The 19,351-nt window shown below is 56.7% G+C and overlaps 1 protein-coding gene across 1 annotated transcript; it reads left to right on the top strand.

Moving 5' to 3' along the window:
- Nucleotides 1–738: 738 nt before the first annotated feature.
- Nucleotides 739–19,257, top strand: STK35 (serine/threonine kinase 35). The gene is made up of 3 exons (XM_074605393.1): nucleotides 739–1,317; nucleotides 6,959–7,706; nucleotides 14,563–19,257. The coding sequence occupies exons 1-2, from the start codon at nucleotides 873–875 to the stop codon at nucleotides 7,669–7,671; spliced, it is 1,158 nt and encodes a 385-aa protein (XP_074461494.1). The 5' UTR covers nucleotides 739–872; the 3' UTR covers nucleotides 7,672–7,706; nucleotides 14,563–19,257.
- The last annotated feature ends 94 nt before the right edge of the window (nucleotides 19,258–19,351 follow it).

The raw sequence follows: 19,351 nt of genomic DNA, 5'->3' as shown, positions 1-19,351 counted from the left end.
CCGCTGGCGTACTGACACCCCTCCCGGGGCGTCACTCCCTCCCGGTGTACTGACACCCCTCCCGGTGTACCGACCCTCCTCCCTGGAGCATCACCCCCCGCCGGTGTACTGACACCCCTTCCGGGGCGTCACTCCCTCCCGGTGTACCGACCCTCCCCCCTGGAGCATCGCCCCCTCCCGGCGCACCGACCGTCCCGGTGCGGTGGGATGGGGGCGGGTCACCCCCGCCGTTACATAAGGGGTTACGTCAGGGCGCACAGCCCCGTTCTTATCCCGCCGCCGCCCCGCCCGTTAACACGCCGCCACAGTGCCCGGCCCGGAGCCCGCCGCTGGGCCCCAGGTGAGCCGCGTGAACCGGGCCCATCCCGCCCCGCCTTCCCCGCGCCGTGCCAAGCGAGGTCAGCCCGGGCTCGGCCGGGGCGGCGGCAGCGGCGCAGTGCGGCCGCCCCTATGACCGGCCTGTTTACACCGGGGCGGCGCCTACCACGGCGGCGGCGGGGGGGAGAGTGGTGGCCGACCGCCGCGCTGAACCCCCCGCCGCGCTGAGTCGCGCGGGCGGCTCGGAGCCCCGGTTACCGGACACCGGGTGAGGGGAGCGGGCCGCCTCCGCCTCCACCCGCCCCGCCGCTGGGGGGGTGGGAGTGGGACAGTCCTGGTCTCACCGCCGCCCCCCTCCCCTTCCCCCCCCCCCCCGCCGCCGCCGTGGTTCGTCCCGCCCCGCTGCGATTGGCCGAGCGCTTAAAGGGGCAGGCAGGGCGCGCTTTTCCGCCCTCCGACGCGGCGGCGCGTGCCCCCTCGCCCGCGCGGCGCTCGCCGGCTCCGCGCTCCCCGGCGGGCGGGGGGCGGGGGGGGCGCGCGCGGCGGCGGGCGCCATGGAGCCGGCGGACGGCGGCCGCCGCGGGACACAAAGGGCGACGCGGCGGCGGGCAGCGCGGCGGGGCCCCATGGCGGCGGCGGCGGCGACGGCAGCGGCGGTGGTGGCGGGGCCTGGCCCGGGTATCGGTGGTAGCAGTGGCGGGGCTCCGCGGTACAGCCTGCTGGCCGAGATCGGCCGCGGGGCCTACGGCGTGGTGTACGAAGCGGTGTCGGGCCGCAGCGGCGCCCGGTTGGCGGTGAAGCGGATCCGTTGCGACGCCCCCGAGAACGTGGAGCTGGCGCTGGCGGAGTTCTGGGCCCTGACGAGCCTCCGGCGGCAGCACCCCAACGTGGTGCGCTTCGAGGAGTGCGTCCTGCAGCGGCACGGCCTGGGGCAGCGCATGAGCCACGGCAACAAGCGCAGCCAGCTCTACCTGCGCCTCGTCGAGACCTCCCTCAAAGGTACCCGACCCTCCCACGCACACACCACCCCCAGCACCCTCCTGGGCACCCCAGGGTCATCCTCCCTGGATGCCACCCCCACCCCCAGTGTCACCCCCACCCCTGGGTCTGCCACCTCCCTGCTGTCGTTGATGCCCCCATACCAGGTAACTTCTGGGATACCACTGGTATCACCCCCCCCCCCCCCCTTCCCAGACACCCCCTGCACCCCAGCATCACCCCATTGCTCACATCCCTCCTTGGCATCACTCTGCCCTCAGAGGAGCACCCAAAGCTCCCCCCCAACCCTCGCAACACACCTCCCTCCACTTTAACTCACCATTTTTCCAGTATAACCGCCCCCAGGCTCCCCCCACTGCACCTCTGGTCATCCCAGTCTCCTCTGTCACCCCTGCCAGCCCTGGGGGTCCCTCCACAGTGCAGTGGTACCTGCCCAGGTGTGCTCCCTGCTGCTCCCATCATCCTCCTGGGTCCTGTCCCTGAAGGGCTCCCCCACAGGGTCCCTCTGCTGCCCCAGCACCCTTCTTTGCTGCCACCCACCCCAAGCAGCCCCTGGGACCCCTGCAGAGTGTCACCTGTCCTGGGCTGTGCCCCGTGCCATGCTCTTGGGCTCTGTCTGTGTGTTCCCTCCACTCTCTCCCCTTCCTCCATCTGCTCCTCCCAGGGACACCCTTCGCTAAGTCCTGACCCTGCGCCTCAGCATCTCTGTGCCCTGCCTGTGGGGTCCCTCCCTGTGCCCTGCACCTCTGCAGCACCCCAGCCCCATGCTCCCCCTCATGAGGGACCCCATTGTCACCTCCAGACTCAGACCCAGCCCTGGGGAGCATCCCTGTGTGCTGCCTTCAGCCCTCCCTGCACCCCATGCCAGTGCTTTCCTCCTCCTCCATTACACCCCTTTCCTGGGGCTCCCTCCACTATCCTGACCTGTGCCACAGCCCACGCATGTCCCTCAGGGACCTTCACTGGTCTCTGCCCCAGTCACACCAAGGGGACGTCTTCCCCCTCTCCACCTGGTGCACAGTCCCATCTCCTCTGGGCACCCCAAGGCTGCAGCCCGTTATGGTGCCCTGCGTGCACCGGTCCTACAGATTTGGGACTGTTCTTTGTGCTCTCCTGTCCCTGTTCCCCCCACACTGTGGCCTCTATGGGGACAGCCCTGGAAGCACCAGTGCCTGTAGCCTGGGCTGACACCCCCGCCTTCCCCTGGGGTCCCTTAGCAGCATCATGGGGCTGTCAGGAGTCACCTTCTCCTGCCACAGCCTATGAGTGTGATGGTGACATCTCTGAAATGCTCCCTCCCTCCCTCTGCTCCCTTGGCTGCTTGTCAGACCCAGCTCTGCCAATGTGCAGTGAAGATGTGGAAAAATACCAGAGCCCTGTATCCTCGATGCCCTCGTGCCCCCCAACCTGTCGCAGCCAGAGCCAGCTCACCCCAACCCCTCCCTTCCCCGAACTTGTGTGCCAGGGCTCGTGTCTGCTCCTTGAGGAGCTCAGTGTCCCCATGCTCCCCAGCGTAGTCAGCCTCCAAACCCTGTGCCAGGCACAGACTTCATGCAGGGCTGCTGAAACCCATCTCCGACCAAAGCTCTGTCTCTCAGGCTGTCCCTGCCCTCCGTGTTCCCTCTGCACTCCTGGGGGGACATGTCCAGACCTGATCCTGCTCTCCCTTCACACTCCACACACAACTGCCCACGGCAGCCTCCCCAGGAAGGGCAGTGTCCTAATTTCTGTATAGCCTGGGTGCTTCCTTTATGTGCTCTCACGGGCACAACTCGCCGGGAGAGGAGCCAACTCTTCCCTTTGGGTGTGTGACCAGCTGTAGCAACTCAAGCTCTTTCTGGCAGATGTAGGAGATCCCTGTCCCCCCGCTTTGTCACGTTGCACACCCCGAGAAGAGGCAGCATGGCATGGCTTGCGGGGAAAGCTCATGGGTAGCTATAGATGCCTCCCATCTGGGTGGGGAGAGAGCCCCCTGACTTCCCTACCGTGGGGAGAGCTTTGCTTGCGCCAGTCCTGCTGCAGCCCTCTGAAGAGGGGAGCAGAGCTGGGTTCTCCATCCCAAGGCCAGAGAGCAGCAGTTTCACTCCCAAACCCAGAGTGCGTTCTCCCCTCCGTCTGCCTTCCTCCTGACTGCCCTCCGGGCTGTGCTCTGCTGGGCAGAGGCTGTTCTTGCTGCCTTCCCAAGCGTTGAGTCTGATATGGCACCGATAAATATTTTCAGAACAAAAGCTAGAGCTAGATGAGCCTCCCAGGTCTGCTCGCTCTCCTTCCCTGTCCGCAGCGCACGGGCTGCGTGTGTGGAGCCGCCGTGCTGTCACTCCAGCCGAGGTAGCCAGCACGTAGCTGTGCTGCCGTGCCATTCTGCACGACCGCAGCTGGGCTATTTACAGGCCTGCACAGATGCTGTGCCAACGCGCCGGGGCTCAGGGCACGGGGCGGGGGGGATTAGTCGGAGACTTTCTGGATCGGGAGCACAACTGTCGGGATACCAGGCAATGTCGTGTCTCGGCTACAGCGTGGAGCCTGAACCATCATCATTTTAATGAGAAGTGGAATAATAAATTTAAGGCCAGAGTGCAAAAAGGAAGCTGGAAGCCCAGCACTGAGCCTGGAGGAGAGGTGTGTCCTTGAGCAACGTGCTTGGTGCCCCGATACACATTTTTGGGGCTTGTGCACAGCCACGTGCCCCTCTTGTTTTTCCTAACCCATGGCAGGTGAGGGAGCTACCTTAAGTGAACCCATGTAGGGCGTTGCTTCCTAACTGTCACCCACGGGTGACAGCAATTCGCTGCCGGTGCTCAGCCGCGCTCGCAGGCTGCCCTGGCGTCGCCCACGCGTGTTACCATCGGTCCGAGCACCCAGGCTTTGTGCTGCTGGTTCTCATCTCTCTGGCACAGCCTCTTTGCGCAGAGGGAGTCGGAGGTTGCACACGGCAGTGGGATGCTGGGTCTGCTGTCTCTAGATTATTATTTCTTTTTCCCTGCGATGCTAAGCAAATTAACAAGGTGTTAATGAGCTCCCAGGATAGGTGGTGGGAGGGCTGCTGCAGGTTTGGAGAGGTTAGCGTGTGCCACCCCGTGTTTGGGCAGGGAGCGTGCGGGGATGCTCCCTTCGTGACGGAGAACAGGTCCAGCCTGTCGTCTGCATCTCTTCAGCTCTGGGCTGCTTGACTTCAGTTTGCTAACATCTCATCTTTAGGAAGCGGCTTGCCAGCTCTTTATGTTTAAAAGTGTTTGTTTTGAAGGCAGGAAGATGATTTAACAACTAAAACACTTTCAGATTATAGAAAGAAAATGAGGAAATATTACTCTTGGCTTAAGCGTCTCCTAGCAGTGCTCCACCCAAAGTGAAGTGCATGGTGCTAGCAGCTACTGCTGGGTCAGTGGCGTCCTCCCTGCGCTTGCCGACGTCCAGGGGCCAATTTTTAAATCAGAGGCTTCGTTATGCTAAAAACAAACCTCGGCTTGTTGGAGCCAGCAGGTCCTTGCTGCTGGTGAGCCGGTGTTTGAGCTGATTCCTTGTGGGAAGGGGCTTTGGGCAGCGCTGCCGTGTGAATGCTCTCACCCTCCCACCTGTGTGCCCTGGCTTGATGCTCCTGGCCGTGCGTGGGCACGGGGCACTGCCGTGCTCCTCGTCGTGGGGCAGTTCCTGGCTGAGAAGCCCCAAACCCTCCTACTCCCCGTGTTGGGGCTACATGGATGCTGACGGGAGCAGGAAAGCAAAGGTGCCCTGCTGCGCTGGGGTTTAGCAAAGCCAAGGTGGCAGCGGCAGTGGGAGCTGGGGCTGTGCAAAGGTCTCTGCTCCCGTTTCCATGCTGTCATGCTAGTCTCACCAAAGGGCGGCTTGCACCAGAGAACCTGCTTTTTTCCTCGTTGGTGTTTTGGTCTCCAGAGCCAAGCTGTCCTGGGCTGCTCCCAGTTGGCTTGGGATCACGTGCTGAGCCCCCCTCCAGCACTTTGGGTGTCTCATTTGATGCCTCAAAATGCACCCAGTGCCCCACGTCTCCAGCCTGTTGATGGTCCCTCCCATCCCCCAGACCAAACCTTCGTCTTCTGCTGAGGGCAGGGAGGTGCAGCCAAATCTTTCTGTTGTGCAGACTTTCATTGCCATAGCAGTAGCCATGGATACAGACTGTTTGTGCAAATAACCAATATTCCCACCCACACTGATCACTGACCATTGCAGGCACAGGCGCTGGGCTTGGTGTCTGTGGTAGTCATTGGCTTTACCTGCTGCTGGAAGTTTGCTTTCCCAGATGCTCTCTAGGGCTTTGCTAAAACAAAACCCAACTTTGTCAAATGGGTGGAGTTATTTAACTGCTTTCAAAACACTTGGATTCGTCTCTGTGACTTGTTAACTGTGGCAGGGGTGAGTGGCGTCCTCCAGCTTCTCCCTTATGGTGCTTGAGGGTGGAAAAAAACCCCAGTTCCTAGAGCAAAACGACGCCCTGGTTGTGTGTGCAGGCTCTGCCTGTCAGCTGGGTGCTCTGTGCAGGTGATGTGGGATTTGCCAGCAGGATTTGCATCCTGGCATCGGCTAACGGGGCCGGGTCTGCCGCCGGTGGTCCCCAGGGCATCCTGGCATCGCAATGCGATGCCAGGATGCCCTGGGGACCACCGGCGGCAGACCCGGCCCCGTTAGCCGATACGATGCTATTGCATTTCTCCACGTGTCTAGTTTATGTGCAAGAGAGTGATTTGCCTCGGCAGGGGGGTTGTGGAGTAAAACCAGGATGCGATGAATTGGACGTGAAACGCTCTGAGCTTGAAGAGCTCAATGAGACGTCTGGTGAAGGAAGGAAGCTGTTGGGGGGCATAATACTGAGCAGCAGCGCTAAGGAGCGAGGCAGCATTTATATTCATAAGCGTGGCTGAGATTGCACTTACACGTTGGCTGTTTGGGCCTCCAATTTTCTGCTCTTTAAAGACTTGTTGGCACTTAGCGAAAGCTGTATGAAGTGGCAGAGCTCCCCTAGCGCAAACGCAACGCTTAAACACGCAAATTTTAGCCTAAAAAGTGCCCGAGTGCCGCAAGGCTGTGACACTGGTGTGACTGCTGTTAGCAAGGCTGTAGTCGCACAGCGTTAAGGGGTGTGATTTACTCCCCACTTGCAGTTATACTAGTAAAACATAAGGTATAAGCTAGCCTTTGCCCCCTGCAGCAGAGCTCAGGTGGGACAGCTGGCATTCACGCAGAAATGATTTTTTTTATTTTTGCGTAGACTTGCTGCTAATTGTGCTTTTAGTTGCCTGCTGCTTTGGTTTCCAGAGCTTGGGGAGAATTGCTTGATGGTAGCACAGGAAAATAACCCTCTGCTCCCGAGTTCCCTGCAAGGAACTGAGAAGACGTGTGCTCGGTCTCACTCGCACGCCTGCACTTTGCTCCAGACAGGTCCCTGAGCTGGCTCCCAGGCAACAAATGTGGCGCTGGTGTGTGACACTCAACAGGATCCTAAAGCACTTGAAGCCACAGCAGCGCCAGCATCACTGCTGGTACCCTGCAGTGCGACAGGTCCCGCTCACATTCCTAAGGCCTTCACTATCGGCGTAAATCAGACCGGTTCCTTGCCTGCGCTGAGTTAGTGTGGACATTTTGCAATGTGTCTGAAAAACCCTCTCTTGTTTTTGTCCCTTTTGGTTAGGTGAGAGGATCCTGGGTTACGCGGAGGAGCCTTGCTATCTCTGGTTTGTCATGGAGTTCTGCGAAGGGGGAGACCTCAACCAGTATGTGCTCTCACGAAGACCCGACCCGGCGACAAACAAGAGCTTCATGCTGCAGCTGACCAGCGCCATTGCCTTCCTGCACAAGAACCACATTGTCCACCGGGACCTGAAACCAGACAATATCCTGATAACCGAGAAGTCCGGCACCCCTGTTCTCAAGGTGGCCGACTTTGGGCTGAGCAAGGTCTGCGCCGGCCTGACTGCTCGGGGCAAGGAGGGTGCGCATGAGAACAAGAATGTGAATGTGAACAAGTACTGGCTGTCTTCGGCTTGTGGCTCCGATTTCTACATGGCGCCCGAGGTCTGGGAGGGACACTACACTGCCAAGGCTGACATCTTCGCCCTCGGCATCATCATCTGGGCCATGATCGAGAGGATAACTTTCATCGACGCGGAGACCAAGAAGGAGCTGCTGGGGACCTACATCAAACAGGGGACTGAGATTGTGCCTGTTGGGGAAGCGCTGCTAGAAAACCCAAAGATGGAGCTGCACATCCCTCAGAAACGCAGGACTTCCATGTCTGAGGGGATCAAGCAGCTCTTGAAAGACATGTTGGCTGCTAACCCGCAGGATCGACCTGATGCCTTTGAGCTTGAAACCAGAATGGACCAAGTTACATGTGCTGCTTAAATTCAGGGCAGGGCACTGCTGTGCTTTACCGCTGGGTGAGTGATCCGCAGTTTTTATATTATTCTGTCTGCTGCACCAGCCTGATAATGCACTTTGTAGTGACACAAAGGACTCTTTTATGTTCCCAGAGCTATTTCTATAGTGATTCATCAGAGCACTGCTTCGTAATTTTTTTTTTTTCCCACCTATTCTACTGCAAATATAAAGTAGAGGTGGGAAACAGAATTAGCAGCTGCACGTTCTGCTGCTGCCCAAAGGCCTGGCAGGGCTGTGTAGGAGCCCTGCTCCTCAAGAGGCCCTGGCCAGCGGCTGAGACGGGCTGGTGCATGGCGTAGAGACGCCGCGAGCACCCTCTGACATCAGCTTTGGGTACCTCAGCCTCTCCCAGGGGCAGGGAAGGAGCTGCCAGTTCTGCCGCCTCTTCTGCATGGTATAACTTCTGCGGTCAGTGGTGAGAGCACCTTGCTGTCTAGCACAGTCCCCTTCCCCTCTGAGACTCAGACGGGACGCCTCGGGGCTCGGCTGGTTCGATGAGCAGGCACTGAGTGGAGTGGCAGGTCCTTCTCAGCGCAGACAAAGCTGTTCCCTTTGCTTTCACCTACAAGGCATGTGGGTCTGTCTCGTTTCGTTTCCTTGCTAAAGGCAGGACTTCCCTTTGGTGTGAACTGCAGTTGTCTAAACCCAGTAGGATGCTTTGGTCGCCAGCATCTGTGTTTTTCAGACCTGTGTCTGCTCAGGAAGGAAGCTTACAAAACAGTTGTGCTCAGAGTGAGCTCAGCTCCGTTCAAGCAGAGTCCCCTCCCTCCTCCCCCCCACCATCTTGGTTCCTAAATAGTCCCAAGCTCAGAGATCCTGGTCCTGAGGGTAGTCACACATGGTCTGCAAGGATCCCCAGGGATGTGGTGTCATTAGCCAGTGACACCAAAGGACTGGGAGGTGTTGCCTGCATGGCAAAGCAGTCTGTAAACAGGAGCTGTTACTAGGGTTTCTCCTGGCCAGCAAACCCCCTAACCAGCAAACACTCGGCTTGCAGCCGATGGCTGTGTGCCTGGCCCGCTCCCGAGAGTGAGCCTCCAGCAGCAGGGTGGTGGGGATGTTTGGGCAGGTTTTGCTAAAAAAACCTCATTGCTGCCCATCTGAGGGTTCCTGAGCTTATGTAAAGTGATGCGCTACCCATCCCCTCTCCATGTGGAAGAGGGTCTAGTGGGAGGTGTCCCTGCCCGTGGCAGGGGCATTGGAACTAGATGATATTTAAGGTCCCTTCCAACCCAAACCATTCTATGAGTGTGCCCAGGTGAGCTTTGTGCTGTTTGCAGAGGAATAGGAATATAGAAATGGAAAGGTCCACGGGCTAGGTCTAGTTCTGTCACTGCTGGTTTGTCCAAACTGGTCCACAAACAATCCCCTCCGCACCCCGGCACAAAATATTTAGCGCCCCTAAGATCTCCGGTGCAAGTAATTGATGCGACTGCTTCGGCCTGGGGCTGGGACTTGTTACTGGTCCCAGCGCAAGTCTGGGCTGGGGATTAGGGTGGGGGAGTGAATCCGCAGAAATGCGAGCCCTTGAGATGGGTGTGATAAAAGTCCCAGGGGCAGAAGCGGGGGCACCCCACCTCGTGCCGCAGGGCGAGGTGTGGGTCTCCCCTGGCTGTCCAGAGCGGCTCTGCTGCGTGGCAGAGGGTCAGGTCGGGGTTTGCGGCCGCCATCTGCCATCGCTCTGTGCTGACACGATGCTGCTGAGTTATGCAACCCCCGTGCCCTCTGGGGAAAATTCATCCTGCGCATATCTGCAGAATAGTACATGCAGGGATAACAAACACCGAGGGGACAGTCCTACCCCGGGGCTGTTTGCTTAAAACCCAGCTGCCTTCTGCAAACCTCCCCCCCACCTCCATCCGAGGACGGAGCCAGCCGTGAGTCTGCACCGATCAGTGACACAGCTGCAGCAGAGATGGATGCACTTGTATAACACAACCCGGCATACATACATAGCGTGGCTGCTTGGCCCAGATAGGAACCCGGCGCCGGGCGTATGTTCACCACAAACCCTGAGCGTTGCGCTGTGCGTCAGGAGAGAATTCCTCTGGCTTGTTTATGGGGCAGCAGAATATTTGGTGTCCTTTCCTATAAGGTTTTTCTGATGCGTCTGTGGATTTGTGCATTCAAATCAGCCTGCCTCTGGCTGTTGTTAAATGCAAATCTTAAATCGGAAACCCGCTTGAGAAGCTTAAAATGGGATTTAGAGCAGGACCTGAACCTGAATTCTGCTCTCAGGTAATTTAAGTTGACCGAGAAACTCAAGTAACCTCTTCCCAAATTAATTGTGGTGCTGGCATGTAGCTTATAGGGCTGCTGGGTCATGCAGTGGGTTCTTCTTCCCCAGGACAGCTTCAGACCCTGCGCAGCCTTGGTTCATGTCATAACCTGGAAAACTGTAACCCTCCCTGACCCAGGCAAGCAGATTTTTGCTTATTCTTTGGTATGCTGCTGACCTCTTTTGATTTTGCTTCGTGTTCCAGCCTTTAGTTCTGCTACAGATGCTGCACGCACCTGTCAGTCGGCAGGCTTCGTGCTCTGTTACCCTTCCAAAATGTAGACATTAAATGTCAGTTCTCAGCCAGGAAAAGCGTTCTGGGTTGGTTTCTGCCGGACACCAGGGTGTCTGGGGGGGTTTCTGCTGGGGTGGAGACAAGCCTGCTCATCTCCATGTTCCTCTCCCCAGTGCTGCTGGTGGCCCTGGGGTGGTAGGTTCAGCGGAGGTGGGCAGCATTTTCCTGGGCAAAACAAAGGTTTTCTTTCTTATTTGAACACTGTGCTTCCCCACCTTCTGCAGCAGGCATTATCTAAAGCCCGAGATCACTGTTCCCAAAAGCATGCCTTTTGGGCAAAGAGGACAAAAGCCTTTCTAGTACAATTTGGGAGTGGCTGGATTGTGCTGGGTACCTGCTGATGGTCTCTTGTTTGCCGTGTGATTGCCCAGCACTGTGACTGCACCGCACACTAAGGAGTATTTCACCCCTCCTTGTCCGTACCAGAAGGTTGGGGTGACTCTCCTCTCTCCTCCTTTCCTGGACATCTTTTTCTTTGCATGTTTTGTAGCTGCCCTGTGAGTTCCCCAGGGCAGGTGAGGGGCCTCCAGTGGACACTGCTTTGGTGGGACCCTCTAACACTGGGGAGTTCGTGCAGTGTGGATTGAGCACTTCTTAGATAAGTCATTGAGGAGCGAGGTACAGCGAGAGCACATGGCTGTTTGCTGCTCACTGGAGTAGCACTGGTGGTCCTGGCCGCAGAAATAAGGGGGTTACATGGGGAGCAAGTGGCAGCATTGCCCAGAATTCTACATTTAAGAAACTTTGTCATTTTAATCATGTAGGACATCAAACTGTAATGGTTGTGCTTGGTGTAGAAGGCAGCTTGTTCTGGTAGATCGTATCCCATGATATTTTCACTGTGGATGAAACAGTAGGTCTGATTTTGGGATGGATGCTCGAGGTGAATGGCAGGAACGTGTGCGTGTGGTGTGGTGCAGACTGCAGCATCTTGGGGGCTGCCTTCAGCAGAAAGGTGTCTGACAGCCGAGACCAGCCTGGTTCCCTCCAGCACTCCTCCTCCTCCTCCTCCTCTCTCACTGGTTTTGATCATTCCAGTTTCAGATGGAAATAACTGTTTGCACTTGCATTGTTCTCCTCTTTGCGTTTTCAAAATGCAAGGGGAGCTGATGCTGAACAAGCTCGTCGGCTCTGCGTGATGGTGTCTGTCCCCAGCGAGAGCTCGCTGGTGCTGTGCCCGCTCCTGAGCACCGCTAATAAACTGCTGTCCTACAGAATTTCAGAGCTGGAGGGCAGGGATCGGACGCACATCGGCAGTGCCTGTGCTGGTGAGCTGTCAGCAAGTAGGGCCGTTGCATCCAGTTAAGTCTTGTCTGTTAATACCACTCAGCTCAAATTCTACCATGCGGTAAAAGTGCCTTGACCCCGCTGGCCAGAAACAGGTGGGCAAGTCAAGGAAAAGGACAGCGGTTTCATTTCTCAGTGTTGGCTTTGACTTCAGAGTGGTTTCGGTGTGGTTTGTGAGTCTTGGCACGGTCAAAACAAGCCACGGGGCAGTGAAAGCAAGGTCAGTTCCTCCTCTTGGCCATAGCAGCGGGTGCAGCATTGCAGGGCCACCCTGCGGAGTAGTGACACCTTTCTGGGCAGCGGTGACTCTACCTGGAGAGAACCAGGGCCCTGAGGATGAACTGGATCACGTCACCTCTGGCCAGATGTGTTAGTCTTTTCGTTTGCTCACCGTCACCCCGCTCTCCCTCCCGGGGGAGGCCACTGCAGTTGGATTTAAGGGAGCTCCCAAGGAGTGCGTCACAAACGTACGTACAAAGCATGAGGAAGAATTTAGGAGATAAAGCTGGCTCTCAGCCGCCTTCTCTCGTACCCTGTGTTCCCACGCAGGGGTCGATAATGTGATTAACACAAGAAGGTGCTGGGTTATCTCTCCCTTTGCTGCCACGCAGACTGCCTTGCCACCTCCCATCTCTGCCGTGACCCACGCATTAGTGTCATCTTCCTTAGGTGCTGGCTGAGGACTCCATGGGCTGCTGGTTCATATCCTGCTGATGCCGAATGAACAATTCGAGCTGATTAAAACTATAAGTGGCATCAGTGGAGGGATTAAAAGCTCTTGAACAAGCCCCTGAAACAACGTGCGTCAATGGAGTGAGCTCTCCTGTCTCAGAGCTGTGAGCTCGGGGCCGCTCAAGGAAGCGCTTTCCCTGAAAACGCTCCTACTCCAGGGAAGCACAAACAGGAACGCTGCCCTACTTGCTAATGAAGCTGCGCCACAGGATAAATCTTCCAGAAAATTCCTTGAGCCGTTGCCCTCGACCTGATATCGGGGTGCCTCTCGCAAGCTTTGCCTTCTCAAACAGAAAGGCTTTTCTTTCTGATCGCAGCCTGCAAAGGTGGCATCTCCCGGTTAACCTCTCTTGAAAAGCAGCGTGCCCGTGGCCCCGGCTTCTGCTCCGAGCAGCGGAGGCCAGAGGCAGCCTCTTCCTTCAGAAATGTGTTCCTCAGACATGGATTTCTTTAATGAGATTTCCTAGGGCTAAGGGATTTGAGTAATTTGCTGGGCAGTGGCAGTTTTTCTTCAGCAGGTCTCTCCCGCTGCTCCGTCGCTCAGTGTCTCTGCGGAGTCCCTCGCTCGTTCCCAGTTAGGAGAAGACCTGGCCGTACACCCTAGTGTGGATCTGCCCCTGTTGCAGGGGGCAGCTAAATCCACCCCCCCTTTTTTTTTTTTTTCCATGTAACTGTCTGAGCTCAGAGCTCAAGTTTGGGGAAAAATCAAGCTGCGGGTAACTCCTGGAAAATTCCCACCTGTGCATAGCATGAGGGGTGACGAAGTGGAGCAAGGTCCTCCCCTTGGGGTGAAGGTTTGTGTTTCAGTGGCTTCCAGCCCCGTCCCCCTTGAGGAGCCAGTGGGCAGAGCTGACAGCAGCGGGGAGAGCCCCAGGTCCCTCCATCAGGCAGGTGGGTCCCAGCTTTCATCGAACCATCACCGCCACTTCCCAGCACAATCCCTGGCCTCAGCTCTGCTGGTCCCCGCTCTGAAGGTTGCGACACCCTGAGTGATGTTGTTTCCGATACAGAAGTGACATGTCGTGCACATGCGCTGTTCCTCTGCTGGGTCCGGCCTTGCTGCTGGATGGGACATCCACAGGGAGTTTGCTGGATTGCAAACAAACTGGGAGGAAAATGCTGGTGGCTTATGGGCAGAGTTGGGTGTTTCTGCGTCCGTGAGCTGGGAGAGCAGGAGGGTGCAGTGCCAGGGCTGTGGAGGAATCGGTGCAGCACCCTTGGTGCCTCAGGGCCGTGGGGGATGCTCTACATTGTGACTTTGGCCAGAACAGGGACTGGCGCAGCAAAGAGCTGCTTGTTCTTCCCTGAAATCCCTGGCACGGAGCATCCTCGTCTCAAGTGCAGGTTGTGGCATGGCTGCGCTGCGAACCCATCCTGCTCTGCTGTCAGCTGCACCGAAATGGATTTTAACCGCCTCTTGCAGAGCCACTTGAGAAGCCCGAGCTGCTGCTGACGCACATGCAGGGTGTCCTCGGTGTCACAGCTTGTTCCACCTTTCCTGGTGGAGAATTGGGAGCCACAGCGCGCGAGCACATCACGTGGACCCTCAAGGCTGAGCTGTGCTGTGGTAGCGCTCATCCTCCTTCCAGCCAGGCTGTCACTGCAGCGAGCCCTGTGGGAAGGGGCTGTGCCCCCTAACAAGGGGCATACGGAGCGATGCTCAACTCCCAGCCGACCCGTCCCAGCTCAGCCCGCGCACTGGAGCGGCTGGAAGCGTGTACTGACCTTGGCAGCGTGCTCTGCGCAGGGCTGTCTGAATCACTCCTGAGAAAGAAATGACTGTAAACTGAACCCAGTGCCTGGATCGATAACAAAAGCACTGTGAAGTAGAGAGATGTGTCAATGCTCCTCTCGGGCTAACTGGAACCAGTGGGAAGGCTGTGGGACTGGGTGTCCTCCAGCCCTTCCATCCAGCAGCCGGATGGCTCCAGCACCAGTCTGGTTACCTTTGCACCTTCCCCCCGGAGCAGTTGTTCGTAGACATTGCTGTTCGCAGTCATTGTTTGTGACCATGTAACAAGAAGGCGTGCGCTCATCTCAAGTTCTCCCAGTCCCTCAAATGATGCTTTAATTAAGGCTTGGGAATTAAAGGAGAGATGCAGGGTGCACACTGCACCAGCAATCCTGCTTGCTTTACTTACCTGCAGCCTGGGTCGGGTGACAGCAGGAGGGCTGGCAGGACGTTGTCACAATGTAGTAACTGGGACAAAACTGCTGACACATCTGACCTCTTTTTTTTTTCCCTTTCTTGTTTTTCTTGCAGGTTTATTTTCCAGGGACCCATAATCTCCATTATTTACGTGCAACAAGGGAAGGCAAAGATAAGGGAAGATGATGATACAGAAGATCCCTGGTCTGCAGGATCTCCGGCAATGTGAAATCTTTGGGTGTTAATTTGTTTTGTTGGGAAGAGGTGTTCTGGCAGTGCGGGAGGGGGCTGCAGGGGCCCGTAGAAGAGCACGAGCTGGCAGTTGTCATGCTCACAAGGCTTTTAAACAAGATCCAGAAAGCAGAGCTGCCCTTGCCCAGCCCTCCCTGTGTCTCCTGGGCTGCCGTTTAGACTCGGTAGATGTTTCTAGAGAAGATCCGGTTCCATAAGGAGGTGGGAATTGGCATCCCGGCAGAGAGGTGTGCTGCCAGGCGCCAGCTCCGAGTCCAGCTGGGCACAACTTTAGGTTTAAAGGTATTGCTTCTGTCTAGGGGAAACGGGAGCAAAGTGATTGCTGGGTTTGCGTCGGGCGTGCAATGCTTTAGAGAAAGTGAGTCTTTTGGACCAAGCAGCTAAGTAATTTCATAGCCAGGCAGTTTCTCAATAGGTGGATGCTGCCCAGGCTATGAGCGGTTGACATTAGGGTAGAGTAGCATAAACAAGCTGAAAAACCATTCAGCAAGGCAGGTCTGCTGCTGCGACGGGCAGACCTTTGTTCTCCCCAAGCTGGATTTCACTAGTGACGTTTGTTACAGTCTTTCTCTACGGAGGGCAATGGGGAGCCCATAGGTACATTTTCAGGTGGACATCGTCTCTGTACAAAAGGAACAGAAAGCAGTCCACTACTCTGAGCCATTTCATGCCAAACTTCAGTTGTTAAGAACAGTACTCGGGAGAGGAGGAGGTTTGGCCTAAATGGCTCACAGGCTGGAATTCTAGCCTCCTGCAAAACACTTTTCCCTGCTAGATAACTGTCTTCAGGAAGCAAAAGGCAATGCTGCTGTTTGGGTTTGGTTACAGTACAGCTCAGGTAAGGAGATTGGAACCTCAGGCTGAGCAGTTAATACTCTATTTCCTTGCCTATATTTAGAGCAACACTAATATTCCAGGGCTGAGCCCGCGTTGATGGTCTTTAGACTTTGCTCACTGTAAATGCAATGTAAAGCACCACCTCTTCGCACCCTGCAGGTTCTGAACCAACGAAACCATTTCTCATCAGGCTAAACCACCTGGTGGCGGTTTGAGGGGTGGGCTGGGCTGACCCAGCACCGCTCACGAGCTGCCCGGGCGCCCAGCCCTTACCGCAGCCAGGACTGGATGAGGCCACAGGGTCCCTCCGACGCCCTCGTCCCTGGCTGTGGGAGCTGCTCCTTGCCTCCTGCAGCTTTCCTGTGTCATCACTGACACATCAGGTTCCTGAACTGGCAGCAGCTTGTATACTTTGCTGACCTCACAGGAACGAATGGAAATGCAGGAAATTCAGGTGGGCTAAGGCAGAGCTAAAGCAGGGAAAGGAGGGAGGGGTATCTTTTTCTTTTTTTTTTTTTTCCATCTCTATTCTAGGACACAAAGCTAAGGCTGTTGCTGCAGGAAGGCCAGGTCCCTTTTAGGAGGACGATGCCAGGAGGTTCCAGACCATCAGTCTGTGACCTGTGAAGGTTCCGACAACACAAATCCAGCGCCAAGCCCCTGTTCCCACGCTGCTTTTTCGTTTGTTCTTAGGGATGCCTCTGTGGGCTGTGGCCAGCCACAGCCAGACCATGACTGTACAGACCCCTTCCAGGCTGGTTGCTGGGGTTGGAGCAGTTTGGGGCTGGGTAGCAGGCGCTGTGCTCAGCCCTGCCCGCAGAGCACTCGCGGGGGCTGTGAGCAGCACTTTGCCTGCTCTCGTTTCTCTCTAACTAGCAGCAGATCCCTGTGGCGGCCGTGCTGGGGGGCTGCAGGCGGGTTTCTCCCCCTGCTCCCGGGGAGGGCTTGCAGAGCCCCGCATCCCGCAGGAGGGACAAGAGCTGAACCCTGTAGTTCACAAGTACGGTGTTAGTGCCGTGATCACTGGACCATCCTTCCTCCACCTGACAGAGCCTTTGCTCCTGGCTGTTAACAACTGTTATAACCTAACCCTGGCTTGAACCAGTGCAGTAAGAGGGCTTTACCCTCCCAGCCCTGCTCGGGTGGCTTTCCCTGCTGGAAGGGCCCCTCACCAGGCATTACATCCCAGTTGAAGGGACCTTTCCATGTGTGGAAACCAAGCCTGAAACACAGGATGTGGAGGTGGAAGGTGGTGAGTGAGTTGCTCACCGGGACCGCTGCTTCCAGCTGGGGACAGGAGCGAGCCTGGCGGGCAGCGGCCAGGCAAGCCCTGGGAGGGTCAGCCCTCTTGGTCCACCGCTGTTTCAGGCTGTCTTCAAACCACACGTCTCCACCTCAGCTTTTGCATTGCAGATGTGTTTTTAAAGCAGCTTGATGTTAGTGAGCTAGACCGTAGTGCCTTACTTTAGGATTTAGCAAACACTTCCAAGAATGAGCTAGGGCTGCTAGCCTTTGGCTACTGTGGATGCTTCCCTGATTAGTTTGTTCTTTTAAGAGCCTTTCTCCCTGATTGTTTTGCTGCTGTTTGTGCTCGACTCCCCAGACTATACGGGAACCTGCCTTGTGTTTACAGCTCCCAGCATCTCTCCTCCCAGTTACTTTGGCCCAGACCAAGAACCTCTAGAACAAGGTGGGAACAGCTCAAACCTGCATGTGCTGTGGGGTGGAGGATGTTTAGGCTTTTCTTCCCAGGTGGGTCTATCGGGCATCTCCTGCCCAGTTCCTACAGGCTGAACTTCTCCCTCCGCTGTAGATGTTTTTGGCATTAGGATGCGCCACTGGGAAAACTCAAGCTTAAGAAAGCAGCACCGAGCCTGCAGCCCATTGCCCAGCCCAGGGCCAGGCTGTCTCCATCTCTTCCTGGCCGCAGCGAAGCTGAGCATCCAGGTGCTGGGGGGGTCTGGTCAGCGTGGGGGGAGCCAAGCCCCCTCTCGTGAAACCCTGCTGCCCTCTGAGCTTGTGGGGCTGCAGCCGGTGCCCGTGCTGGGGGAGTGATTGTATGAAACTGTTTACTTCTGATTACGCTGTTTACAAGAGGGATGTGGGGTGGGTGGGGGGAACAAGCCAAGCCTCAGGAGGATTGGGAAACGTGTTATCTGCACCAGCCTGCAGCAAGGCTGACACCGCCAGCATCGTGCCGGTGTCACGGGGATCTCCCGACCAGCTTCAGTCCACAGGGAGGAGAGAGCAGAGGTGGCTCTAGCCTAGAGGGGATAGATTAGCTCCCCCTTGTCCCCTTGCTGCTGTGTTTTGAGGTTCAGCGGTGCTAGTGACAGATAAGAGTTACCCCTGTGGTCTTCCTTTACTCCTCAGGACCCAGCTCCTTCACATATCAGAGGCTCCCAGAGCCTTTCTGGAGCAATAAGACTTAAAACAAGCATTACCATCGTCGTGGAAATCCTCCGTTGTGTGCATTGTATGTCTCCTCCGTATGCAGTACTGAGTCTGGGTTTAAGCCTGCCAAGCGTCATGGGGCAACTGGGATGGGTTTTCCCGGGGCTTTCTGCAGGTCATGAGAGCAGGGAAACCCATTGCTGCTTTCCTTCCTTACCCCAGGTGTGCGCTGCCCAAGCCTCACACTACAGCCGCCTGGGGTGAGGTGGGGGGGTCCTGGTCCCCTTTCAGCGACGCTGCTGCAGCATGGGCACGGGGTGCTCAGCCCCGGCTCCTCGCAGCCTCCCATCCCCGCGGCCAGGCTGCTGGGGTCCGAGGCTTGGCAGAGGGGCAGCATCCGGAGAGTAGAGCCGGAGCCGGGGGATCCAGGGGCTGATGCTCATGCTGCTGCTTCCTTGCTAACATCGCTGGTGGTGGGGAGAACTGCGCCAGCAGCTCCTCTGCTGTCTGCTGGTTACTGGGCACATCCCAGCGTGTGGCCCTTGGTGTCCAAAAGCATTTCACACTTCAGAGCGGGGTGTCAGGGTGGTGGGCACAGCTGGAAGGAAAGTGCAGGGAGTTGCTCTCCTCCAGCAGCACCCTGACAAGTTCCATTTCTCTGCAGTCTGCCCAAGTGCTTTTCACTCTGAGGGTGATGTCCAGGCTGCTGGAAGAGCTCGCAGGGACCACATGGGAGTGCTTGGTGTCCCCAGGCTGGCACCCCAGCAGTTGCCCAGCCCACCCTGGGCCTTCAGCTCCCTCATCCAGCAAAATCCAGGAGCTTTGCGAGCCGCTTCCCTGCCCCAGCCCTGCCCTGGGCTCCCCCCTGCAGCCCCTGTGCTGAGCTAGCAAGAGTAGAAGGCTTAAACCCAGACTCCAAACTAAAGATAATGATAATTAGTAAATGAATCTGGTTTTTTTTTTTTTTTTTTTTTTTTGCACAGAAGCTGGTAATCTAGGACCTATGTGTGAACAAGTTTATATAAATATTTTTTGTACTTGGTTTACTTGGGTTGGTATGAGACGTTCTATTTAAGTTCTTTGAACACTGTGGATACCCTGATGTGTATGAGTGGCAGAGGCTTTGTAAATTAAGGGGCGTTTGTGTGAATAAAGCTATTTGATGGGGTTGAAAAGCCACACACAACTTGAAACAGGAGCTTTGTGCGTTTGTCCTCAGCTGTGCTGCTGGTCTCTAAGTAAGGAAGGGGAATCCCCGAGCAGCGGCGGGCAGACCAAGGCCCTAAAGTGGTCCCAGCTCCATCCTGGAGGGCCGGACCAGCTAAGCCTGGGCTGGGCTAGCTGGCCTGACCCCAGCCGGGGGCACTAAACCAAGGTACGGTGGCCAGTGCCAACCAGAATGTGGCTCCCTGGCACACAG

This window comes from Larus michahellis, chromosome 12, assembly GCF_964199755.1.
Source record: "Larus michahellis chromosome 12, bLarMic1.1, whole genome shotgun sequence".
NCBI classification, from domain to species: Eukaryota; Metazoa; Chordata; class Aves; order Charadriiformes; family Laridae; genus Larus; species Larus michahellis.
This window is presented reverse-complemented; position numbering and strand designations above follow the sequence as displayed.

Coding starts and splice junctions, on each gene's coding strand:
- STK35 (XM_074605393.1), top strand. CDS start 873: ATGGAGCCGGCGGACGGCGGCCGCCGCGGGACACAAAGGGCGACGCGG. Junction 1,318..6,958: donor CGTCGAGACCTCCCTCAAAG/GTACCCGACCCT, acceptor CCTTTTGGTTAG/GTGAGAGGATCCTGGGTTAC.